This window comes from Cheilinus undulatus, linkage group 21 (genome assembly GCF_018320785.1).
Source record: "Cheilinus undulatus linkage group 21, ASM1832078v1, whole genome shotgun sequence".
NCBI classification, from domain to species: domain Eukaryota; kingdom Metazoa; phylum Chordata; class Actinopteri; order Labriformes; family Labridae; genus Cheilinus; species Cheilinus undulatus.
The window spans coordinates 2,136,722-2,163,109 of NC_054885.1; the positions used below are offsets into that span (position 1 = coordinate 2,136,722).

Sequence of the window (26,388 nt, forward strand, 5' to 3'; positions counted from 1 at the left end):
AACAGCCGTTAGGAGTCATATTAAGCGAATTTAACGTTAAATTATGGTATCGAAACCTCTGAAAATGTTGCCTTTTCTAATATAAATCAATTCTCGTTTAGCTTCAACATTCCGCGTCTTTATTCGTGAAGTCCGTAAGGCGGACGATGCTACCCGGTTAGCCCGGGGATGTCGCTAGCTGGCTAAGGAAGTTAGCCTGTTAGCTAACACCGCGTCAGCTCACCGGAGGCTGATTTTCTTGTTTCGCGCATTTCAAGCCTGTTTACCGACCTCTATAACTCTTACACCAGCATCAAATGCGGAAACATCATTTTTTATATTCAGTAGTGTAACAAATTAAGGGCGTTTATCTCTATAAGTCGATGTTAAAATGGAGTGATAGCGGTGTTTCGGCTCCACGGCTGGTTTTCTCCAAACGCTGCCCTTTTGTTTTGACAAAGGAAGAAGACTTCAGATTTTTTCTTGTTACACACATTTTTTCGTACATATCTAGAGGTGGGATAGTTTAATTTTGCCATATCAGGGCAATGGCTCCACAGAAGCAGAGCCTCCCGGCGGGTTTTGGTTCTGGGGGGAAAGCCAACGGGTCGTACCAGTCCTCCTCGTCCTCCTCTGCGATGGCTGCAGCAAAGAAGCCCAACATGCAACTCATTCAAGCCGACCACGAGTTGTTCCTGCAGGCCTTTGAGAGTGAGTTACACATTCATCATTCATCAGATATCAGTGTCGGAGGGTCACTGTAAGATTTACAGACGAGAGTGAGTCCCATCCAAGTACCACACATGAGGCATTGCCGACATACCTTAATATTTCTGTCATTGGAGCTCCTACAGCTGTAGGTCTTTAGGTTGTGAATGAATATTTATATTAAGATAAAACTACAAGACAGAAAAAAAGTTAGTGGCAAAAAAGGGCAGAAAGTGGCAAAAATGGTTCAAAAGTGGCAAAAACATGGAGAAAAATGAATAAAAAGTGACTAAAATGAGCAAAAATCAGAAAAAAAGTGGGTTAAATGGGCAAAAAAGCATCAAAGAGTGGCTAAATGGGAATTTAGTGGCATTTAAACACAAAAGGCAGCTTAAATGGGTAAAAAGTGGCAAAAAGGGGAAGAAAAGATGCAAAAAAAATTGGATAAAAGTGTCAAAATTGGGCCAAAAGCAGTAAAAATGGAAATAAAGTAGCAAAAATTTGCAAATAAGGGCAATGGAAATATGCAGACAAAAATAGAGGTTGACAATTAAAGCCTACTGTGTAAGAGTGGGAAACAAACTGATAAATATTTCTTGCAATGGATGATATTTGAGGTAAAATTTTCCTTTATAAGGTTTTCTTTGGAAATAATATTTTAAATTAAGACATAAAAGAGCCACAAATCATCACAAATGAGTCATGCGTTGAGTAACACTGTCCTGTTTAATTTTTCAGCTGAATGGTGAGCTGTTTTTTCTCTACAATAGAATTACTAGATGCTGTGGCAGTACTAAACAATGTGATCCTAGTAACAGTCAAAGCATACTGAAACCTGTTTGAAACCACAGCAACAGAAAAATTAGTCCTAGACCTCAAATAATGGGCAGTTTTTCATTTTGAGTGGTAAACATTGCAGGCTCCTTAACTCAAGAGGAGGAAAAGAACAAGGCCATTGGACTCATTAAACGTAGTTACTTTGCCTACAGCTTACTTAAGTAGGAGTAAAACCACTGGTCTATAAGACTACTTAAATAAAAATCAGAAGCAATTCATTAAAGGTTTAGTCAAAGTCCTCAGTAGCTACTATTGTTACTAGAGAGGGGCTGTATTTTAAAAAGTTAGTCAAAAACGCCTATCCATGCATACCCAAGTCAAACTGAATGCTGTGTTTTACAAAGGTAACACTCGGAAGTTTCTTCTGTAACTGTCAGACTCACTGTAACTGTTACAGCTGTTGAGTAATACAAAAAAGTATTTTCCTGTCTGAATTTGTGTTGTGAAATAGGGGCCTGTAGATGACTGTAGCTGGAAGGTATTTGCTGGAAAACTCCACTGGACCAAAGCATGAAGCCTTATCTATTTTAGGTTAAAGTATGATAAAATATAGAACAGAAGATTAGTTTTTTTACAGCTGTTTATGAGGAAAAGTCCAGGCATTTTCAAACTCCAAGAAGGATCAAGGTTTGCAGACAGTTGTTGCCTGGAATATGGGCGTTATTACAACAAATACAGTGGATTATTAAGAACAGCAACAGAAAATTTTAAATGATACAAAACCAGACTATAGATCTTTATAGATGTAATATGTGACTGAACATTTAACTGGACTTACATGGTGGGGGCTCTTCATGTTTTTGAAGGAATATTATGATCAGGAGAGCTTCTAATGGTGAGCTGTGTCACCTTTACTGTTTTCTGTTTTTGTTTGTATCCTGACAAAAGCGTTAAGGGTAGCTGCTGAGGTGGTTTTATCCTGGAATGGTTAACATGGTCAGAATTCTGAGAATCAGAGCTTTCTAGTGGTGTTTAACATGTCGTATATAACTGATGGGCCCTTGGATTTTTAAGGGGTTAACGTGCAGTAACAGTTAGAGAATGTGAATCTCCAACCTGGTTGTTTGAGTAAAGTCACACCTTACAACATCTGCTTTGAATGTAATGTGAAATCGTTCCCTTGCCAAGTTCTGACAGTCGTATGCAGTCGGAGCCAAACTGCTGTCCACCTTTGTTTTGTTGATGGACAGCTTGGACCTGCTTCTTTTGACTTGTAGTGTGTATTTTTCCCTCAGTAATGGATGCTTTGAAATTGTGCTAAAGTGTGATACTTCCTCTAAAATATACTTGCATAAAAGTTGAACAACTGGTTCTAAAACTACTCAAAAACGTACAGTAATGTGAGTAAATGTTAATTATTTCCACCTATGCTGAAAACAGGAACACAATATGAGGAGTAAAGAGTAAGGACAGACCTGTTATTGGTGTCAGCATTTTATTTAACAGATAATCGCATCAAAAAGTACACTACTTTTGTTCCACAGCAAAGAGTGTCCTCCCCTCTGGCTTTATTTTCACTCTCCACAGTCTCACCAAATGACCTGTATACAAAACAATCTGATTGGCTAGATGCCACATGAGCACTAGCCTATCAATACTCAATACTGGTCACCACCTAGACAGTGAGTTTGTAGCATCACCTCCTGTTTACCTGTTTTACTGTGTTGCTTTCTGCCGTTTCTCATGCTGATAGAGCTGGGGCTCAGTTGTTTATTTTCCTTCATTCTTTTGATCAAGCAGTTTTACTATTGCTCCGTAAGTACATTTTTGTTCATCATAATAAATGTATATCAGTTATTGATCCCATGAACTACTCATAATTGCTGTCAGCCCTGAAAAAACAGTATTGGTCAACCCCGAGTAAAGACCAGCTGCCTATCTCCATCCATCTCTGCTGTTTACTTCTTGTCTTGTATTGAAGACACCTCATAAGATTACAAAACAGAAAATGGAGGTTCTGATTTCATTCATAAACTTTCATAATGAGGGGGAATGTACTGAAAAGTGCACTTCCGTATTCATGCTGGAATTGGACCCAGGATGTACATGCAGTGGGTGGAGGTGGGGCGGCGCTAAGCAGTGCTGGTCTTAATTACCTGGAAATGCTTTGTTATGCCGACCTATGGAAGACACATGACAAGACATGTCCCTTTATAATTATAACAGCTGAGAATTTCTCTGTCTTTGACCATGTGAGAAAATATTTCAGATACTGTAAGATGTCAGTTAATTTTTTTTGAGGTCACATATTATAAAGAATACACTTTTTTAGAACACTTTTTCTAGAAAAATACGTGCCCCTGGCCTGTCCACAATCCCATTAAGAGTCAGAAGAACCCCCCCCCTCCGACTTTCAGAAAATGTGAGCTGAAACAAGCCGTTCTCAGATTTTTCCCTCATGATGTCATGTGGAGAGTTAGCCCCACCCCCAGGTTTGGTTTGCCCTCTCCGCCTGGAAGGAAGTTCCACCCTCCTCTCCTGATCAGGAGAGCCACATCCATTTCCTGAGAGGGGCGGAGTCAGACGACTCATTAACATTTAAAGCCACAGACACAGAAACAGCTCGTTCTGAGCAGGGCTGAAACAGAGGAGGTTTAGACATACAGAAATCCAAAACTGGAGTGTTTGCTCTGCATCAAACTTCACAGGCATGTTTTGGGGACCTCTGAGACTGATATAAACTTGACTTAAAAGGGTACAATATGTGACCTTTAACAACTGAATGTTGTCTTTTTAAACTGATAAAGATATTTTAGCACACAAATTCTACATATTGTATCTTGAATGCATCTTTAAAACCTTAAAAAGTCCAGCCGTACAACTTCAATGATCTTTTAATAGGTGACAGTTTATAAAATGTAAAATTTGGTTTTAAAAGTTACCCCAGTTTGGCATAATACCTTTGAATTTCTTATTTTGTCTGAGAAACACCAGTCAAAATCAGGATTTAGATGTAGATCCCACAGAAACAGAAGTCTTAGGCATCCAATATTAGGTAATGTCTTGTGTTTATTTATTAAACGCTGCACAAAGACATCTGCACGCAATTTTATTGTCCAATCACAAACGTCTGCAGACGTTTTAGGGCAATTGTTGATTGGTTCGTTCTTCTCCTGCTTTCATAAAAAAACAGATTTGGTTGAAAGCTTTGGTAAGGGTTGCATTGATATGATGCTGGTATGGTTATTGGTGCAGATGCCAAGTCTAAGCACTCATACTCATAAAACATTGATGGTTCTGAACTCAGTGCCGCCTAACAGCATGGTATTAGCCTTTCAGTTTTGGAGCCATGACTGCAGTTTGGTGTAAGTTAAACATAAAAGGAGACAAAAGGAAAGCAGACTAACTGTACACTGTACTATTGACTATCTAACAACCTTTGCAAAGATTGAAATATATTTTAAAGAAAGGCAAGAAAATCATCTTGAATGTCCAAATGTTTAGAATATTTACCTACATGTTAAGTGGTGTTTAAATACCTTTCATAAGGAATGTTTCAGCATTAACTCTGACAGTCTTGCCATGCTGTGTAAGTTTAAAATGATTGTTTTTGGTATAAATGCTGAGTAATGCACCATGTAACGTGCTTTTGTTTGTTCTCAGAGCCAACCCAAATCTACAGGTTCCTTCGCACCAGGAACTTAATCGCTGTGAGTGTCCCTCACATGATTTATTTTACCTTTTTCTTTCCTGTTGGCACGTTGAAGCACATAGTAACGCTTTTTTTAAAATCTTTCAGCCCATATTCTTGCACAGAACACTCACCTACATGTCTCACAGAAACTCAAGGAATAACACCAAAAGGTAAGAATAACTTTCTGACTCATGCTGTTTGTTCAAGTTGGTTTTAGCACAAAAACTGTGTTGAAAGAAAACCAAATCCTGAGAAGAATGCACAAGAAAAAAACGTTAGTTTAAAGTTTTCTTCCTTCTTGTGCCTTTCCCCTGATTCTCCTGTCTCTCTTTTACCTTTAATGGCTGTATGCTGGATCTAAAGCTGCTGTCGAGTAGTTTGCCTCTCGGAAAAGCAGGTCAAATGTTACGTGGAGTGAAAGTTAACCGACATGTTGGCTGCTGTAGGCGGGGGCTGGATGGATCGGTTAAAGCTGAGATATGAGAGACGTTTTCAGTTAGGCTGCTTTGCATACAGACACTGCAGAGAATACACATGGGGTTGGCTGTGGTTTGGTTTTTGGTGCGATAACATGGATGTTAAGAAGAAAACCTAGAGCCAGGTTATACGTTTGATTCAGCTGAATTTTGTCATACAGGGGAAGATATTAGGTTTGTATTTTAGACCTCTGAAATATTAAGAAGGTACTGACTAAATATTGGCATTAAAAGTTTTCCACTAGAAACATTGGCTGTACTTCATTAGATAAATTGTATTTTGTCTGCAGTATTTTGGGCCGTGTCCTTCAGATTTTTCTGGGGTTACGTTTGCTCATTTATGTAAACTTTGGCAGAAAATGAGGGATTCAAAAGGCATTGTTTTAGTACCAGAAACTATGGTTCAGTCCCATTTCTAACGTTAACCCTTACCTCCTGATCCTAAAGGCTGCTTTTGCCCCTTTAATTCTGCAGTAGTGAAGGGTCTTCCCAGCGAAATGGGAAAACCCTTCACGTTCCTGTTAGATCGTAGTGGTTTCTACTACAAGTGATTTGTTCTTAAATGCTTGTTTGAAATCAAATGGGCTATAATGCTTTGAAAAAAGCATTGTGGATGATTCTAAAGGCATTTTGGGAGAATTCCTGTAACTGTAGGTTTGGAGTGTGCCTCTGGACAGTCTCTGTTTGAAGGGCCATGCAGCCCTAGCATTTCATCTTACACCTCTGTTCCAGGATGTCCCATCTGTAGACGTGTCTATGCAAAACATAGGGTTAGGACTAAGGGACCAGTGCTACTTTTAAACCGGGTCCTAGAGTAAACAAATCTATACACACCAACTGTTTTGTCTCCCAGTGTATAACCCTCTGGTATTCCTACAAATTGCTGCCTCATTTTCCTCCTAGTGTGCAAAAAATGCACGGGGGGGTTATAACTGTAAATAAAAAAGTTATATTAGTTTATTTTTAATTGTTTAATTTCTTACTTCTTTCATCAACTTGTGCCATTAACAAAAATATCAAATACTCAATAATTGTCATATCTTTTAACCCTTTAATTGCCATGTTTGTAATGTGAACAAACAAAATTTTTTTGATGAAAAAAACTGATTGATTTTTTTCAAGATACAACACTGAACATGAATAACTTATTTATGGATGATTGCAGCCTGGCATATGTCATTGATTAGTAGCATCACTGGTCAAAATGCATCATTAGTTTTTTTTTGTGAGGTCAATTATTCTAAAATACACATGTTTTTCACCTTTCTGCGCAAAAAACGCACACCTTTAAATCATGTTATAAATATACATTTCAAAATTGTTTTACTGTTGTTGAATTATATTTTTCTCTTTTAAGGTCAGCCCTAATCATAAATGTCAAATACTCATTCATTTTAATTTCTTTAACCCTTTAAATGCCATTTTTCATTGATGATGTCACTGCATTTTTAGATGCAGAATACACAAAAAATGATTTTTTTTGCAGGTTACTACATGAAAATTAAATAACTTATTTTTTGATTGTTGCACAGACACACTCACAGACTCACACACTGATCTGCATGTAAACAGAACCTCAGAGAGTTAGTGAGACGGGGAACAGAGGGCAGTACAACACTGAAATCTGGTGGAAAAAACATGTAGTTCCTGCCCCATATATGGTAAAAGTGACGTCACAGGGTAAAAAAATGGTCCAGGTGCAAATGTAAATCCTCAACTCTCAAGTGAAGCCTCGAAACCAGAAAATGCATGATTCATACCTTAATGGCGTATAGATAAAAAGAAGTGGTTTGAATGGGTTTCAATGGGGACTTTCTGCACACCGGGGATATTAACGCTATAAAAAAGGTTTACTTCATTTATGTTGGGCTGATTGTTGTGGCTGGGACAGAATTTTTAAAATTGTGCAAAAATGAACAAAAAATACAATACATGATAATATTAATTGTGAAAGAGGACAAAGTTTTTAAAAAAAATATCAACTAAGTGTGCATTTTTGGCATAAGGGGTACCAGAGGGATAACGAAGCACCTCTTTCCTGAAACGATTATGTCATAGCCCCCTTAACCCGCATGCGCGACCCCGGCTATCAACAGTTATAATGGCAGGTATTGTGGTTGTTCTCATGTCTCAAAAAAACCCCAGTGAGCAGCAGAGGGTCATGGAGTGTCAGTCTCTATCTGTCAGGATTATCTATAAAATTCTTTTAAGGTTTTCTGATTTTTCCCAGTCCTTATTTGGTTGTACATTCCTCAGACTCTCAGACCAGGGCTTTCCCCCTTCAGGACCGTTTCTGGAAGGTTCCTCTCTCGAAGCCGTTATTCAGAGCGATATATTTTTCCTGATTTGAGGTGGAGGCAGTGAACTAGAAGACAAGTTTTCTGCTGCAGCCGCTCGACTCGGTTTCACTTTCAGCTGCACTCCTGCTGCACGCTGTAGTCACATGGAGCGCCGCTGGTGATTCAAGATGAATGAGCTGAACTCACAAAGCAGGAATAAATCAGATAAACTAAAGGAAAAGCTGTGAGTTTATTCTTCAGTGCTCTTAATGCCATTTTACTAGAAACTAAAACTCGTATTCAGTAAGTTTCAGAGGTGTGTAGTGTTTGTATATGGAGGCTTTTATTCTCCTTATCAGGAGCGCTGGAAAATGTCTAAGCTGTTTGAGTCTGGTGTTTGCTCTACGGGATCACTTCTTCCTACATTGCTGCAGAGCTATCTGCTGATTTTAAGTCTGCAAAAATCTTTTTGTTAAAAAGTTTATTTTGAGCATGTAGAGAAAAGGAACAGCAAAATGATCATGCAACCACAGAGAGACATAGAAAATACACACAATACGTTTTCAGACACAGGCTGGCCTCAAATAAAGGACTGGGCTGGCTAATTTCATATTTGTGGATCATCACATTCTCAAGATTGGGCTGAATCATTTTGGAAAATTATCTAATTGCGATTTTTTTCTCCTAATATTGTAATTGCGTTTTGATTTTTCCTTAACTGTCTTTTATTCCTGAGCAATTCTTTAAAAGTGTCTAAATCTGATGATTTTGACTGGTAGTGCAAATTGGATTTGAATTGTTGCATTGAAGGGTTTTTGTCATTCTTATATTTGATGAGAAAAGAGTAAAAAAATGAAGAAGGTAGGGTTTTGTAGACTATTCTCAAAAAAGGGCACCTGAACAATTGCTTGATATGTCATGCATAACATCTCTGATGCAAAAAACAGTTCTAAGCTGGTATTTTGACACAAATTTCAGGTCAAAGAAATATTGCACCTTTTGTGATTTGAAAATTGCGGCAGGCCATATCGCAATTTAATCTAATTTTCAGTTAGATTACCCAAATATTTGTGCAAAATACTGAAAAAGTGTTGGGTTTTTTGTCCCTTTTGGTGAGCGATGAGTTTGACAGTATGCTCACTGACAGCTACTTCTCCTTACATCTGCACTAATCAATGTGAATTATCTGTCATGTAAATCTGCCCACATCCTTGCATATTTTATTTTTCCAAACATGTCTCGTCAGCATTCTTGCACCCTTTGCAGACAGACCTGTATAGACTAGTTTTGATACCGAACAAGAGCATTTACATATATTAATCTTATTTTTTAGACTCTATTTATTCTTTTATTTGGTGTTTGGTTTCTGTACACTCAGAGTAAGGCTAACTGGAGTCTTTGTTGCGTGAGCATACCTGACCATTAAAGCTTATAATAGCCTTACAGTCCCAGCTAAATGCACCAGGAGTTAACGCTGGATGGTGGATTCATCCTGCTGCTGTGCTTTAAAAGTTGAAACCAGTTTGATTTCTCGTTTTTGATGTCAAACTCTCTGCAGCCTCTCAGGTGTTTCCAGTTACTTTAGCTCATTAGACCTTCACTCAGGTTGATGCTGGACAGATTTATGTGACTCTGTTAGTTATGTGCACTCCAAAAAAGCCCCAATAGGATCCAGGTGTTCATGGTCGTTTGATTTCAGGTCAGCACACAAAGGAGAACATGCTGTTTGAATTTTACACAGAACACTGTGTTTTTAAAGAGCCGTACAGCACATTTACAGCAGGACTGGGCAATATAAATAAAGCTTTAAGATGTACTCATGCATTTTCAAATAAGATAGACCATATAGTTTTCATCGGCAGAGCTGATGTTGATTTTGATTTGAAAAAAAGTAGATGCCAAACCCAGTGCTGACAAAACGATAAATGTTTACAGCACAAATCACCAACCTTATTTCTATATTTAAGGAGCACTCATCACAAGTTAAAACCAAATGATACTGGGATATGTTCTTGAGCCCAGTCCCTCTACACCATTTAGCTCTCCTACATTTTGCATGTTTACATTTAGGCGTGTGGTGTCCTGATTAGGGCTGGGCAATTAATCGCAAATTAGATTAAATCACAATATGGCCGGCTAAAATTTTCAAATCGCAGAAGGTTCAATTTTCTTTAACCTGAAATTCGTGTCAAAATACCAGTTTAGAACTTCATTTGCAGCAGAGATATTATAACTTATATATATGGCTGTGCAATTAATCGCAAATAAGATTAAATCGCAGAAATTTCCTGCACTGCCAATGTGCATGTATAAAAGTGTCTTTTTTCAAAATAGTTAAGTAAAATCCTACTTTTCCTCGTGTATATGATTTTCTTAATCAAAATGAAAATAACAAAAAATTATTATCCCTTCAGTATAGATTGATATCAAATTTGTTATATGAGCCAAAATCACAATTAGATTTTTTTTTTCAAAATCTTTTTTCCCTAGTTTAATTTTTCTAATATTGCACTGGTTAAAATGTAGAATGATTTTTTGCTTGTTTGTTGAATAGTACATAAGACGAGGGACCTTAAAGTAATCACATATTAAATCGCATTGCAATATTGGGGGGAAAAAAATCACAATTAGATTATTTTCTCAAATTGTGCAGCCCTAGTTATATATCATGCAATCATTCTGTGGCATAATGGCATATTTTTAGGATAGTGTAAGAGAAAAGTCCAATTTCTTCATTTTTGTACGTTTTTCTTGTTAAATATGAGAATTATATAAAACTTATCATTCCCTTTAATACATGTCATATCCAATTTGCAAAGTGAGTTAAAAGCATCATAATAAGATATTTTTTCACAGGTTTTCAGCCCTAATTTAATCTAATATTGTGTTGGTTATAGTATAGAATAAATTATTGCCTGTTTTTGTTGGAAAATACATGAGTTAAGGAGCTTAAGAAATAATCGCATATTAAATCAAAATTGCAATATTGGGTAAAAAAAATTCCAATTAGATTATTTTCCCAAATCGTTCAGCCCTAGTCCTGATCCATGTTGAATGGAGGGTAGGGTGAAGTGTTCGGGCTACATGACCCTTTAGACGGAGATTTTCCAGAGGCACGCTCCAAACCTAGTGTTTTAAGAAACCTCCAAGGATAAACTGTGAATCATATGCAAGATTAGAAACTAACATCATGATTCAATGTTGTTCAATGCATCACGGCCCCTTTTTAAGCTATACGTTTGGGCTTTCATGGCTTTATTATGGATAGAGTCTGAAACAGGGATGAGAGAGTGGGAGACATGCAGGAGAGGAGCCAGAGGCCGGACTTGAACCAGAACTGCCCGCGTACGTGGGGCACATCCTAGCCGCTCTGCTCCGTTATGGTCCTTTTGATTTTAAACAAACATTTAAAAACAATCACTCACAGTAGAAATGTCTGGTATCATTGTCAGGTCTGTTTACGTAAATGTATAGATCTCACTACTCAGCCTTATAACTCTGTTTAAAAAACTAAAAACACTAAAAAAAACACAAAAAAGGGAGGGATGGGGAGTTAGAAGTGGGACTGAGCCCCAGCCTGGCTCTGCTGTATCTCTGTGTAGAAATCTGCTCATGTATAATGTAATGTGTCGCTCTGCCAGCGTGGACCGTCTGTTTCTCTAACCCCTGCTGTTTGTGTGCATGTTCAGGAAAAGCTTCAAGGTCGACAATCTGTTGTTCAAAGTGGAGAAGATGAGAGGAGAACAGGAGACTCACAGGTGAACTAAGCAGACCTCATGCTGATTCACACACTGCATGTATTATTTCTATTATATAGTGTTAAGATACTTTATTTTCATTTATGTCAAACGCTTCAAAAGCTACAAACAAGTACATTAATGAACTCCTCGCCATCACTGATAGAGGATACACCTGCCATAGCTGGTGTATTTGATGTTATATTATTTTTATAAAAAGAGGCTGACACAGTAGCTTTGGAGAAAAAGGGAAATAATAAAAGTAGAAGGAACAGGCTAAAGTGAAGTTATGCTATTAAAAAATAAGTAAACTTGTTCTACAAACTAAGGCAGATGGTAAAAAATGAACTTAAAGAGCTGGTGGATGCTGATCCTAGGAAGGATTGGATGGTGTCTAGGGATGAGTACTGAAATCCAGTTCTAACATGGCACCAGTGCCACCAAGCCTTTGGTTCTTCCTCCGCTGAACATCAAGAACAGACCCACTTTTTCTGTCTATTAACACAATGATCATGTGACCTTGTCTGTTTTTGTTTCCACAGCTTAGCCTCCAACCTGCAGCTCACCTTTACCGGCTTCTTCCACAAAGCGGGTGAGTTTCCTTCATGCCTTCCTTTTCTTCTCTGAGAAAGTCTTTGCACTGATCCAGGAAGTTTGTAATCCTTGTTTGTTTTATGGTTTTCTCAGGGAAGCCGTCTCAGGACTGTGAGAACGAGCAGAACTCTGTTTCTCTGGAGGTGCTGCTAGTCAAAGTCTGTCACAAGAAGAGGAAGGTGAGCAATACAATCATGAAAAAGAGAGAATATATGTCATGTTTTTGAAGCTTTTAGTCTAAAGTGTTCTCCTGCTGCCACCCGTTCAGGACGTGAGCTGTCCGGTGAAGCAGGTCCCCACAGGGAAGAAGCAGGTTCCTCTGAATCCAGACACCAGAGCTGGATCGCAGGCCAAGCCGGGCTCCTTACCCTCCCTGCTGATTCCTAGCAGCGAGTTTGAACCCAGCAACTCCCACATGGTGAAGTCTTACTCCGTGCTCTTCAGGGTGTCGAGGCCCGGATGCTCCTGGACGCAGATGAACGGCCTGACCAACGGAGAGAATCACCACAGCAGAGGTGAGGAGATGCCGAAGCTTATCTGCTTTTTTGAAGTTGTTTCAGCGTTCATAGCCACACAAGTTTATCCTTGTGCATGGCATCTATGCTATAGCTATGCTCCTGTGAACATTACATGTTTATGCGATGGTGTGTCCATGCAGCTCTGCAGGACTGAGGGTCCCTTATTGCTCTGTGTTCAGTGAATTGAGCTCAGTGTTTAACTTTAGACCAGTCAGCTAGTCTGAACTTAGATTTATGCAGAAACAACAGTTAAAAGGAATTTAGGAAGCCGATATTCTTGGCACAACAATCATACAGGCAAGTGATGTCCTAAAAAGTCATTACCTACCTGCAGATGAAAAAAATTCTCCTATAATATACTGCACATTTATCAGCCGTGTGTATAGGCAGTCATGATAATAGCAACAGGTCAGACTCAAGAGGTCTTGAAAATAAAAGACTCATGCATATGTCATTATCAGCTAAACTTTAATATCAGCATATCAGATATCAGCAAAGATCCAATATTGTGCATCCCTGCTAGGAATAGGAAATAAAACAATGCTCAGGTGGAGACCAGTTTAAGTATTTATCATGTTGTTCTGTGTTTGTTTTAGATTTTACAGAGGAAGTGATCAACAGGAAAAGGAGGAGCTCTTCTCTCAGGGACGAGGGAGAAACCACGTTTGTGGCTCAGATGACAGTCTTTGATAAAAACAGGTGAAACTCTAGCACAAACCCACAGACTCCTTCTTATTCATCCTTTTATTTCTGATCTCCTTATCCTTCAGCCCTCGTGTCTCTTATTCTAAAGTTAGGCAAGCTTTATTGGTATTTTATTTTTTTAAGAGCTACGTTAAAAAGCGAGATTTGTGTATTTTCCATCCTGTATTTGCTCTTTTGTGTTGTACTTCTCCAGGCTGTGAAAACAGCATTTATTTCAACGTTTGTGTGCAGAATTATAGAGATAATGACGAATTGAATCCGTTGAATCAAAGATGATGTTTGTGTGCAGACGTCTGCAGTTGCTGGATGGGGAGTACGAGGTTTCTATGCAAGAGATGGAGGAGTGTCCCATCAGCAAGAAGAGGGCGACCTGGGAGACTATCCTGGACGGAAAGGTGGGTGTCTGATTTACCTGCTCAGGGCAGGGAGACCATAACCTGCAAGAAGAGGAATATATTCTCCTATAAATTAAAGCAGCTGGATAGATCTGGGCTTCTTCAGTTTTTTAAGATTAACAAAATTTCTACTGAGGTTTAGTTTCTTGTGAAATTAATTTGCCTCTTTCATCCTAAAAACATTCCACAACCTCTTTTTCATGCACAATGAAATGCTTCTGTGAATCCTTAAACCTCTAAATATTTTGATCAGATCTCAGCTGATGAAACTTGGCAAGTTATGTTTTAAGAAAGGAATAGTAAAAAAAATGTAATCCAAAGATAATTCTCATGGAAAATAATTTAGCAAATATAAGAAGGTTAAAGTGAGGCGTATTTGCCTTGCACTGTGCAGGAGCAGAGTTTCCTCCCTTCTTTAGTCTTCCTCTGGCCTGCACTCTACCGCTGCAACATCATTATATCATCATAAAAGACAAACATGGCTCTTTCTAAGAAGCATGATCTCAGAGTCAACACGTTAGAGAACACAGAGCTGTGACTGCAGCATTACTCCCTTTGTGAATTATTTGGGTTGTTTTGGTTAGAAACCATCCCGTAATGTTTGCCATTGTGGGGTTGCTCAAGCTATGGTAGCATGCTGAAGCCCCCCTCTTATCAATCTGTGCCAGAGCTAAGAAGTGCACAGTGTTTAAAGGTCTTTGCATACTGAGGCTGTTATTTTGGAAGTGTTTTTCAGGTCTGTAGTCTGATAGTATGTCACACACTCACACCTTTTATGCTGAGTCTAGTGCATCTTATTTGTATGCACTGCAAAATATCCATATTCACCAACTCATGCCACATCATGTGATTTGTCTATGTATTATGTGCCACATGGCTCACTATACATCAGTAAATCATGGTGTTTGTTTAAAGTCAGGTTTCATCTCAAGGGCAGAGAGAGAGAAGAGAGCTGCAGCTGCAGCTTTGAACAGCTGCTGCCTGTTTCAATGACTTTAGCCTACGCAAAAATATACAAAAAATTTAACCTGTTCCAAACAACATAATGACGAAAGATTCAGCATCAGTGTGCAAACATGATTAGCACAACATTAGATCAGATTTCCGTTTTTCGTGTGGCATTTTGCAACAATATAAAGCAGACTCAACTAGGGGCAAAAATTAGCAAAAATAATCTAATTGCAACCCCCCCCCCCCCAGTATTGCGATTGCAATTTAATATGCAGTTATTTTAGGTTCCTCATCTTATGTTCTCATTTAACACAAGCAATAATTCATTCTATATTATAATTGCACCATAGCTAGAATAAAAATGGGGATAAACAATAAACAGTGCAATTTTTGCTCTAATTGCAAATTTGATATCAACTGACATATTGAAAGGGATTTTTATATTATTCTTGTTTTGATTAAGGAAGAAATGCATAAACAAGAAAAGGACTTCTGTCAAAAATCTACAAAAAGAATTGGATGATGTGTAGAACATCAAATCTGCTGCTGCTGCAAAACAAAATTGCATTAAACATTTTTTTTTAAACAAATTTTAGATTAAAGAAATATTGCACTGTCTGCAATTTGAAAATTACAGCAGGCCATATTGTGAATTAATCTAATTTGTGATTAATTGCCCAGCCCTAGACTCAAAGTGCAAAGGCCTTCAGCGCGGTACAGAACGCTCATGCTACTCAGTGAAACTGGAACATGGAGCTCAAGCGGTGCAGATTGCCATTGTGTGACTGCACCTTAATGCAGGGATTAATAAAAGCAAATATTTGTAATCTTTTATCTGTAAGGATCTACAAATCTAAATCACAAAGTCCTTTATTTCATAGTCACCAAACTTTAAAATCCTTAGACATCAGAATAAAATAAGAATAAAGATATAATAAAGAATCTAAGATAAATTGTTAATGCTATTGCTAACAACAAGCTGAGCCTCCAGTCAGTATTGTTTTTTCTTTCTTTGCAGCGTTTGCCTCCGTTTGAGAGTTTCTCTCAGGGTCCGACCCTTCAGTTCACGCTGCGCTGGACCACCAACTCCTCCGATCGCTCCACGGCTCCTGTGGCTAAACCACTCGCCACCCGCAACTCCGAGACCAACCAGGACAGCAGAACGAGCACCCTGAGAGCCACGCACACAAACAGTGAGAATAAAGCCGCACTAAGATGAAGGAATGGGTAGAATGTTCAATTATTAGATGAACTGAGCAGTGGTGGTGTTTCTCCTCTGTGCCGCAGCTCTTAAAGAATCCATAAATCCTGACGTGCAAACGAGGAGAGAACAAATCTCAGCGGAGCCTCGACAGAAGCTACGCATCTTCTACCAGGTCAGTCTGACCTGATCCTGGATCTGGATCATTTATATCCTCAAAGAGAGGCTGGTTCAGATCGACTTTACAGCCTTGATTCATGAAGATTCAGCAAGGATATTTAAAAGACGCACATTTAGTAGGTGTTTCTCCCCTCGATGCTCACAGTCTGTTCTCTCCGTCCAGTTCCAGTACAACCACAACACACGGCAGCAGACGGAGGCCAGAGACGACCTCCACTGTCCGTGGTGCACGCTGAACTGCAGGAAGCTTTACAGTCTGCTCAAACACCTCAAACTGTCTCACTCCCGCTTCATCTTCAACTACGTGGTGAGACCAAAAGCTCATGAGACATTGGTGTCAGATTATTGGGATTCGTACAAATGCTTAACTCTTCTGGTCTGTGCCAGCCTCATCCCAAAGGAGCAAAGATCGAGGTCTCTATCAACGACTGTTACGACGGTTCGTACGCTGGAAACCCTCAGGACATCCACAACCAGCCGGGCTTCGCCTTCAGCAGGAACGGCCCAGTGAAGAGGACGTCGGTCACGCATGTTCTCACCTGCCGGTACAGAAATATTCTCTTTTTCTGCTCTAATAACTCATGATGACACTTGTTATATCTGTCTTTGTACCCCGGGAGTTGTTAAAGAAATCTCATTGAAATGAACACATTTCCCTCCATCCAGACCGAAGAGAACAAAGCCCAGTCTGTCTGAGTTTTTGGAGTCGGAGGACGGCGATCGGGAGCAGCAGAGGACATACATAAGTGGGCACAACCGCCTCTACTTCCACAGCGACAGCTGCACGCCGCTGCGACCTCAGGAGATGGAGGTGGACAGCGAGGACGAGAGAGACCCCGACTGGCTCAAAGAGAAGACAGCAAAGGTCAGCCTACATCTGAGGAGGATTAATCTGTTTTACATCTAAGGTTTAGGTTATGAAACTTTTTTGATGTGTTCTACTCACTTTGATAGCCAAGGCCAGGGACATTTTGGTTTCAGGTTTCCATCATAAAGGGGACATATTTTACCCGTTTAAGACAGGTTTATATCGGTCTCAGAGGTCCCCAAAACATGCCTGTGAAGTTTGTTGCTGATAACCACTCCAGTATTGGATTTCTGCATGTCTAAAAACCCCTCTGTTTCAGCCCTGCTCAGAACGAGCTGTTTCTGTGTCTGTGGCTTTAAATGTTAATGAGCTGTCTGACTCCGCCCCTCTCAGGAAATGGATGTGGCCCTCCTGATCCTCCTCTCAGCTGCCAGCTGAGAGGATCAGGAGAGGAGGGCAGAACTTTCTTCCAAGTGGGGATGGCCAACTGAACATGGGGGCAGGGCTAACTCCCCACATGACATCATGAAGGGAAAATCTGAAAATGGCTTGTTTCAGCACACATTTTCTGAAGTGTGGAGAAAGAGAGGGGGGGATTTGTCCGGTTCTTGGGGGTAGACCGACCAGGGGCACATACTTTTGTTAATAACGCCTAACAAAGTGATTTTTGCATAATATGTGACCTTTAAGTACATCCAGGCCGTTCCTGTTAATGCAGACCTTCAGAACATTTTGACATTTTTCTTTTAAATTTTGCACAAAAGTTCGTCGTGGCTTTAGGATCAGCTGAATTATTTTTCGGGTCAAAGGTCAAAGTCATAGGGCTCTAATTCCTTTGCTAATGAATGCAATATCTCAAGGACACGGGGGATTTTCTTCAAACCTTACACAACTAGAACCTCTGACTAAAGTCTTTAGGGCCCCTCATGGTCACTCATTTAATTTCTGCTTATCACACACCCATAGAAAACACCACAGCCTTTTTCCTAAACCCACAACTGCACTTTAACTGAGGATGTACTAGATTCTTGGCGTATGTGATGCTTTCTGCCAGTGTGTACAACCAGAATATCAGCTATAAGTATCGGCCATGTGTAGGAAGTTTTAAGCTGGACCAACAGACCTTCATCAGCTAAAGTCTTTGTGTTTAAAGGACTGAAGTTTTAGGTCTGAACTACATTTATGTGTAGGTATCAGTATCTTTTGATACTGGCTATATGAATTTGTAAATATTGGCACACTGGATGTCTGCAAAAATCCAGTGTTGTGCATTCTAGTTTTCACTGTCTGACTATTGAAAATGTTGCTGAGGCTCTGTAATTGTGCAAAGCAGAGGGATTGTCCAGACTCAATGTCCCTTATCAGGCAGATCCATCCTGCAAAGCTCTAGTCTGGAACGACGGCCAGGTCTGAGAAAAGACTGAACCTCTCAGCGTCCTTAAAAGGCTTTTAACCAACCTGTCATTTGGTTCTTGTAACACTTGGTTTAAAGCCTGTAGTTTGCTTTTATAGCTGACTTGATATCAGGATAAATGAGGGTCAGCTCTGGACTATAAATGAAGGTGAAATGATCTGTTGAAGGACTAAAACTACTCTGCTTTCTCTGCAGCAAATCGAGGAGTTCACAGATGTCAACGAGGGAGAGAAGGAGATCATGAAGCTGTGGAACCTCCACGTCATGAAGCACGGGTCTGTATCAGAGAGGATGTGGTTAATGCTGATCTGAATGAAGAGGATTGATAAATGCAGAAACCTCAAAACATTTTTTTGATCTCTAAATTGTTGATGTTGTTGAATCACATTTATATCAAACTTCCCTATCTATTTAGAATAATATACACCAGCTGCATCTTAAAATGATGAAAAGTTTTCCTTCCTCTACTTGTAGAAGAAAACCTCTGGTTTATTCTAGATTCATTGCACATAAAATTCTCTGAGTCTTTTTTTTTGTTTTAATCTTGATGAGCACAGCTTAGAGCTCGTAACGTCCCTGTAGAGCTGAAGCAGGTATTTCTGGTACAACTTCAACCTCTAAGGGGCATGGAGGATGAAAACGTCCTGAGGTATCAGGCTCTCAGATGAAGACTACAAGCTGAAACACGTCATTCTGATGAAGTTTTACTCTAAACTACGAGTGCTGCTGGAGCTTTTAGTTTCCTTCAGCTCCTAAAATAATTTTAGAAATACTAGAATATCTAAAAACGAAAAGAACCAACATCTGCAGACTGACCATCCCAGCATCTTTATCTAAATTAACCTTTAATAATCACACATTTGCTTCAGTTCACCATGCTGACTGTTGGCTCCTCCTCCCTGCAGCTTCATCGCCGATAACCAGATGAACGAGGCCTGTCTGATGTTCGCCGACCATCACGGCGACCACATTGTCAAAAACAACCTCTGCAGGAACTTCCTGCTTCACCTGATCAGCATGCACGACTTCAACCTGATCAGCACGCTCACCATCGACCGCGCCATGAACAGACTCCGCCTCCTCCGCAGCCAAAGAGACACCGACAGAGACCAGGACGAGGAAGAAGAGGAGGACTGGGAGACCGCCGTGGAGTCTCAGCCAGAGCCCGATCCGGACCCAGATCTGGATCCGGTGGAGTACAGATCCTGCAGCGATGAGACGAACAACGGCTGCCTGGAGAATGGACACCAGCAGGAGGACGAGGAGGGAGGAGCTGAGACTGACGGGCTGACCAGAGAGCAGAAACTCTGAGTCCGGTCAGAGTCGGACTAGATGCTCAGTGAGAAACCCACAAAGATCTCTGAGCAGGACTAAAGATCCTGAAGACCGAGTCAGAAAGAGGCTATAAACACCACAAACTTCACTGCAGGGATTCTAGAAGGGCACAAGACAAAGATTTCAAACGTTCACATTCAAGAGAAGCTTCAACATTTATCAACGTTCAGATAAGAAAAGAGAAGCTGTTTTCTTCTGTTATTCTCTACATCGGTCATGAGAGGTGCTACGTCCTTTTCCCTTCACATCTGTCTAAGGAGAGTTTTGAATAAAAACAGATCCTGGAGTCTGAAGGTCAGAAATGTAGGAAATGCTGCTGCAGATTGTTTCTTTGGTGCTAAAATCACTCGAACGTTTACATGCTGCTAAAAATGATGAATTAAGGTGCTAGTCCCTAAAACTGGACTTCAGAATCCACCTAAACATTTAAGTCCGACTAAGACTGGACTTCAGGATCCACGTAAAAATGTAAGTCCGACTAAAACTGGACTTCAGAATCCACGTAAACATGTAAGTCCGACTAGAACTGGACTTCAGGATCCACGTAAACATGTAAGTCCCATTAAAACTGGACTTCAGAATCCATCTAAACATTTAAGTCCGACTAAGACTGGACTTCAGGATCCACGTAAACATGTAAGTCGGACTAAGACTGGACTTCAGGATCCACGTAAACATGTAAGCCTGACTAAAACTGGACTTCAGAATCCATCTAAACATGTAAGTCCGACTAAGACTGGACTTCAGGATCCACGTAAACATGTAAGTCCGACTAAGACTAGACTTCAGGATCCACGTAAATATGTAAGTCCCATTAAAACTGGACTTCAGAATCCATCTAAACATTTAAGTCAGACTAAGACTGTACTTCAGAATCCATGTAAACATATAAGTCCGACTAGGCCTGGACTTCAGAATCCTCGTAAACATGCAAGTCCGTCTAAGACTGGACTTGAGAATCCACATAAACATGTAAGTCTTACTAAAACTGGACTTCAGAATCCACGTAAACATGTAAGTCCGACTAAAACTGGACTTCAGAATCCAGGTAAACATGTAAGTCTGACTAAGCCTGGATTTCAGAAACTATGTTAACATTTAAGTCCGACTCAGACTGGACTTCAGCTGCCTCTGCTAAAAAAGCCAGTTATGGACACAGGCTCTTTCTCTTGTGATGCATGATGGTAAATATTGCGGGGCAAATGACCATGGGTCGTTCACTACTTTGCACAATGCATTGTGGGATACAATGAGTGCAGAATAACAGATAAAACAAAGCTCACTCAGGAGTAGGGCACCAGTATAAAATGGTGTTTTCACTTTATTTTACTGATATCAGACTCAGACTGTTACGGTACTGCCCCAGTGAATCCGTCCATCCACCCACCTCTGTTAGCTTCTTTGTTTTTAAAGGAGCAGTGCGTAATATTTAGCCTTGCAGCATTCAGCAGAACAATCTTGGTAAAAATGAAACATTATATTTATATTCACGCCCATCTACAAAAAATTTTTCTCACCTGGACATGCACAATTGTTTTATTTTGTCAAAGCCTTTTATTCCTACATAGGGAGGGTCCCCTCCATGGACTTGTTCCTTTAGAAGTGGGCAGTGTGATGTTAGATGTTGCTAATATTCCCAGTTTTACAGACTACGCCTTTAAATTGAGGTGCCTTTCAATAAAAGCAGAACTCTATCAGGTAAAGGTACTAAACAGTGAACTAACATTTCATGTTCATGGCTGAGTTTCACATATGGAGAGAGAAGCTGTCTTAAAGTGCCGGTTTGCACTTCAGGCTGAAGCCAGCTACATGCAAAGCATTCTGGGAACCTGATGCAGCTCGAGGCCAGACAGCGTTGCCACTTAAAAACAAATGTTCTCCATCAGTCTGTGGAGTTTATCCCTGAGAATGAAACTTTGGTTTGCTGTTCGGTACGTACACCTAAAGGAGACTCCTCAATTCAGAAAGCAAAGTAGGCGACAGAAGTGGGCGGAGCATGACGCTCCATCAGCTCGCCAGATAGACCGATCCAGTGGGGTCATACCGTCAGGATGAAGCGATCTGCTGCAGCTATTCCAGAACTTTCTGTCCTTACTCCAATATTAAGAGCTGATCTTTTTCTTTCTCTTCCTCCAATCAGCCAAACTCTGATCCACCAAAGGCGTCCTTTACTCCACAGTTTGTTTCCACGATATTCAGCCACACGGTTAAGGGTCCTCGGTGTCTAAGAGGGTCTGATCTTTCCTTTAGGACTCTGATGGAGTATCATCATGCTCTTTATGTCCATCTGATCAAGATCTAGTTTATATAAGGTTGTTAAATGTTCAATAATTTCAATACCATAAGTTTAAAATGATGCATTATATTAATGGTTGGCAGTGCTGAAAGTACCACAGCTGTTTTATTAGATAAGTTTGTTGTAGAGGAAGGAATCCTTTAAATATTGGGTGCAGTATTCCTTCACAAACCCTTGATTTACTGAAACGCTGGAAAGTATTGGGACCGTTGACACCAACGATCAAAGGTGGGCCACATGTTAAACATAACCTTGCAAAGCAGATGGATTCGCCTATTTCCATGTTTCTCACTGGCGAATCCATCTTGCAAAGCTCATGTCTGAACCGTTTGGGCCCGGTTAGAAAGTGACAGGACCGATCGGTGACGAGTGGCACAAGTTTCAGGTGCAGCAGAGTCGTGACGTGAGCAAGCAGCAACAAGAGGCTGGTGCAATTATGGTGGCAGAGCCTAGCATGGATGCTGCTAAAGCGCCAGTTTTATCAGAACTTGACGACATTTCTTCTTTAAAAGAAGAACAGAGAACAGCAGTGAGTTGTTTTCTTTTCAAAAATGACAAAAGTCGAGTACTGACACGTCTATAGTCGCCATGGTTTGCATTATTCCTCGATAGCTGCATATGCGCAGCTCGATAGCGGCTATGTCAGGTGTTTTGTTGCTCTGATTGGCCCGTAGAGATGAGACAGACAGAACGTTCATCCAATCACACTCCGAGATTTTTTCAAAGCCTCTGCCTTTTCCCAAATGTTTCCTATTGAAGCATGTCAGGTTATGTTAAACATGTATTCATCGGTACATTCATGATAAAAACGGTCGTTTTCTATGTAAGCTCTTGGCTTCAGGTGTTTTAGGAATGCAATTTTCCAGCTTGGTTTAAAATATCTCCTACGCCCCCTTGTGGCTGGCTGTGAACTAGGGACTGATCTCACTGTTGGAGCCCAAAGTTACATAAGTTTGAAATAAAATATTTTAAAAAAGAAGAATGTAATTAGACCAATTAAAAAAATTATTTAGAGATTCTAAAAGTTGGCCCCCAAAGTGCCTGTATAGGAAAAAGTCAGCCCTTGTACAAATGTGGTTGTTGACCCCTGGTTTACACAGTTCTTGCCTTTTTTTCTAATAATCCTATTTTTTTGGCACTTTTTGATGCTACCAACCATAAAAATACTGATTTCATAGCCTTCTTTATCATCAGAACTCTTCAGCTTAACTGGGTTTTGAATGAACTGATCACTGAGGATCAATCGCATCAATAATGATCAGAAAAGTCTGAGTTCACCAGCAGGTTTCGGTTTTTAGAAACCAGAAGTCCCCAGTATCGGTGCCCAGGACTTCTGCTTTTTTTTTGCAGTGGTATCGATAAGGTTTGATTTTTATTTTCAGTTTCATACAGAAGTTTAAATTCTGGTATTTTGGGGTGAAACTGATCATATATTAATCTAAATAATCTCATTTATGTCTGTCGTTTCTGTTTTCAATGTTGAAGACTCATGAGGAGTGTTTTCGTTCATGCGTACTCACAGACCTCTGCAGGTCTCGGTTCTGGTGCTGGAAGCGTCTCCGCTCCTCTTCAGCAGCTCCTCGGGTGATTCTGCCTTTATTAACAGACTTTCCACCACTTCTTCAGGACAAACTGACACAAAGCTGTCTCTCTCCGGCCCTACCTCCTTAAACATCTACAATCAAAGACTGACTTCAGGTCTTCTGCATGAGTTTGGTCTTTGTTTGCTCATCAGTTGCGAAGTTTTTGGTTTTTTAAAATGAACTTTAGGAGAACTTTAGGAGACGCAGGGGCAAATCTGAAAACGCTGCCATGCTTGAACTTTGTTTTTGTTTGAAGAGATCTGTTTGTGGAGAATGAACTTTAATTTTTATCCTCTCCAGGTGCTTTTTTTTTTTTTTTTTTTTTTTTTTTTCAGAAAATGTAAGCTTCTGCTTTCACTGAAGGCTGCAGTGGTTTTTTTTTATTATCAGTAAATTTTAAAGAAATTAAAATTTGTAAATAATGCTCATCACTATTCCCAGAGCTGTGCATTCAAAATCCTTTAGTTCAGCCTATAAAACAGACAAAAAGCCTTCATTTAATAAAAAAAAGAGGAGAAAATCTGCATATTTATGAGGATTAAACCTGCCTTATGTGAGAGTTCACCAGTTTAGCAAAGATTGATCAATCGACTAAATCAGGCCTGTTCTGTAAATCAGTGATCCTCTTTATCTCCTCGTATTTATCTTGTTGATTGATTGACTCGTTTCTGGTGCAGATGAACTTCAGTGCACATTCAGAGGCATAGAAACAGCACAAATTAAGGCAGATGATGTGGATTTTGCTGATTTCTCTGCAGGTTTTCAGTTTGGTTTCTCCTTCTGTTTCTGCTGTCAAAGTTGAAGTGAAACCCTGAGACATGAACCAGCTCCTTCTTCTGAATGTTTTCAAACACAAACACCTCCTGTTAAGGTTTTTCCTTTAGTGTTTTACCAAAGGGGATAAATACGTTGCAGATTTCTTCTGTTAGTTCTCGCTCTTTTGTAAATAACTCTGCAAAGCTTTCACTGCCTGGACGTGATCTCAGTGAGACAAAAGCACAATATCCACATGCTGGGTCGGACTCTTTCCTGGGTGTCTGCTCCGCATTGTTTGCAGAAATATTCCGACAGAAAAGGTTGACTCTGCTCTTTTAAAGCTTTACATCAGTTTGTTGTTTTCTGTGGAGCCAACAGAAAAAATGTTTCCTGATTTTATTTAGTGTTCTTTCACAACAGACCAGCAGAATTTTGCACAAAAACAGGAGGAGCCATGTCAAGAAAACAAGACTTTTTCTTCAACGATTTATGTAAAACCAGCTTTGATGAAGGGAACTGTTGGAGTCAAAATGGTTTTTATTAAAAGAACAATTTTGTACTATTATTATCAGCCAAGTCTTTTTATTTCACTACAATTAGGGACTGCTGTGGCTTGTTATCGCTACATGTTGATAAGAGTGATTAGGAGAAAATTAGCCATGAGCTAAGATGCTAACAGTGCCTCTTTAACAGCTTTTCTCTCTCATGTCATAAACATGCTTTTAAGGATCATGCTGACACACAAGAGTAGGGGGCCCTAGCTTTTCTTTGACACAAGTAGGGGGCCCTACACCACTATGGAAGAATGTAGATTGTGTTATATTGTTATGTCGTATTATGTTATTGTACTGTTCAGAAAAAAAGGCTATGTACCCTGTGGTGGGAAGCATGAAATTTATGAAAAAAAATAATTTTATACAAAAAAAAAAGAGTAGGGGCCCTAGCTTTTCTTAGACATGTGTAGGGGGCCCTAGCTTTTCTTAAATGTGAGTAGGGGGCCCTAGCTTTTCTTAGATGTTAGTAGGGGGCCCTAGCATTTCTAACTGTGAGTAGGGGGCCCTAGCTTTTCCTAGATATGAGGAGGGGGCCCTAGCCTTTCTTAGATATGAGTAGGGGGCCCTAGCTTTTCTTAGATGTGAGTAGGGGGCCCTAGCTTTTCTTAGATGTGAGTAGGGGGCCCTAGCTTTTCCTAGATATGAGGAGGGGGCCCTAGCCTTTCTTAGATATGAGGAGGGGGCCCTAGCCTTTCTTAGATATGAGTAGGGGGCCCTAGCTTTTCTTAGATGTGAGTAGGGGGCCCTAGCTTTTCTTAGATGTGAGTAGGGGGCCCTAGCTTTTCCTAGATATGAGTAGGGGGCCCTAGCCTTTCTTAGATATGAGTAGGGGGCCCTAGCTTTTCTTAGATATGAGTAGGGGGCCCTAGCTTTTCTTAGATGTGAGTAGGGGGCCCTAGCTTTTCTTAGATGTGAGTAGGGGGCCCTAGCTTTTCTTAGATGTTAGTAGGGGGCCCTAGCATTTCTAACTGTGAGTAGGGGGCCCTAGCTTTTCCTAGATATGAGGAGGGGGCCCTAGCCTTTCTTAGATATGAGTAGGGGGCCCTAGCTTTTCTTAGATGTGAGTAGGGGGCCCTAGCTTTTCTTAGATGTGAGTAGGGGGCCCTAGCTTTTCCTAGATATGAGGAGGGGGCCCTAGCCTTTCTTAGATATGAGTAGGGGGCCCTAGCCTTTCTTAGATATGAGTAGGGGGCCCTAGCTTTTCTTAGATGTGAGTAGGGGGCCCTAGCTTTTCTTAGATGTGAGTAGGGGGCCCTAGCTTTTCCTAGATATGAGGAGGGGGCCCTAGCCTTTCTTAGATATGAGTAGGGGGCCCTAGCTTTTCTTAGATATGAGTAGGGGGCCCTAGCTTTTCTTAGATGTGAGAAGGGGGCCCTAGCCTTTCTTAGATGTGAGTAGGGGGCCCTAGCCTTTCTTAGATATGAGTAGGGGGCCCTAGCTTTTCTTAG

At 40.2% G+C, this 26,388-nt stretch overlaps 1 protein-coding gene across 2 annotated transcripts; it reads left to right on the plus strand.

The window, feature by feature from the left end:
- On the plus strand, positions 1 to 22,534 carry LOC121503845 (polycomb protein suz12-B-like). 2 transcript variants are annotated; one of them, XM_041778411.1, is made up of 16 exons: positions 1 to 690; positions 5,128 to 5,174; positions 5,264 to 5,328; positions 11,603 to 11,671; positions 12,193 to 12,242; positions 12,338 to 12,423; positions 12,513 to 12,759; positions 13,359 to 13,461; positions 13,757 to 13,862; positions 15,832 to 16,006; positions 16,101 to 16,189; positions 16,358 to 16,501; positions 16,582 to 16,739; positions 16,861 to 17,059; positions 18,612 to 18,691; positions 19,322 to 22,534. In XM_041778411.1, exons 1-16 carry the CDS (start codon positions 528 to 530, stop codon positions 19,725 to 19,727), a joined length of 2,187 nt encoding a protein of 728 aa, XP_041634345.1. In that variant the 5' UTR covers positions 1 to 527; the 3' UTR covers positions 19,728 to 22,534. The 2 variants fall into 2 exon arrangements, with proteins under 2 accessions (XP_041634345.1, XP_041634346.1); XM_041778412.1 differs by lacking the exon at positions 1 to 690 and adding an exon at positions 2,311 to 2,359.
- The last annotated feature ends 3,854 nt before the right edge of the window (positions 22,535 to 26,388 follow it).

Coding starts and splice junctions, on each gene's coding strand:
- LOC121503845 (XM_041778411.1), top strand. CDS start 528: ATGGCTCCACAGAAGCAGAGCCTCCCGGCGGGTTTTGGTTCTGGGGGG. Junction 691..5,127: donor GTTCCTGCAGGCCTTTGAGA/GTGAGTTACACA, acceptor GTTTGTTCTCAG/AGCCAACCCAAATCTACAGG. Junction 16,740..16,860: donor ACGCATGTTCTCACCTGCCG/GTACAGAAATAT, acceptor CCCTCCATCCAG/ACCGAAGAGAACAAAGCCCA.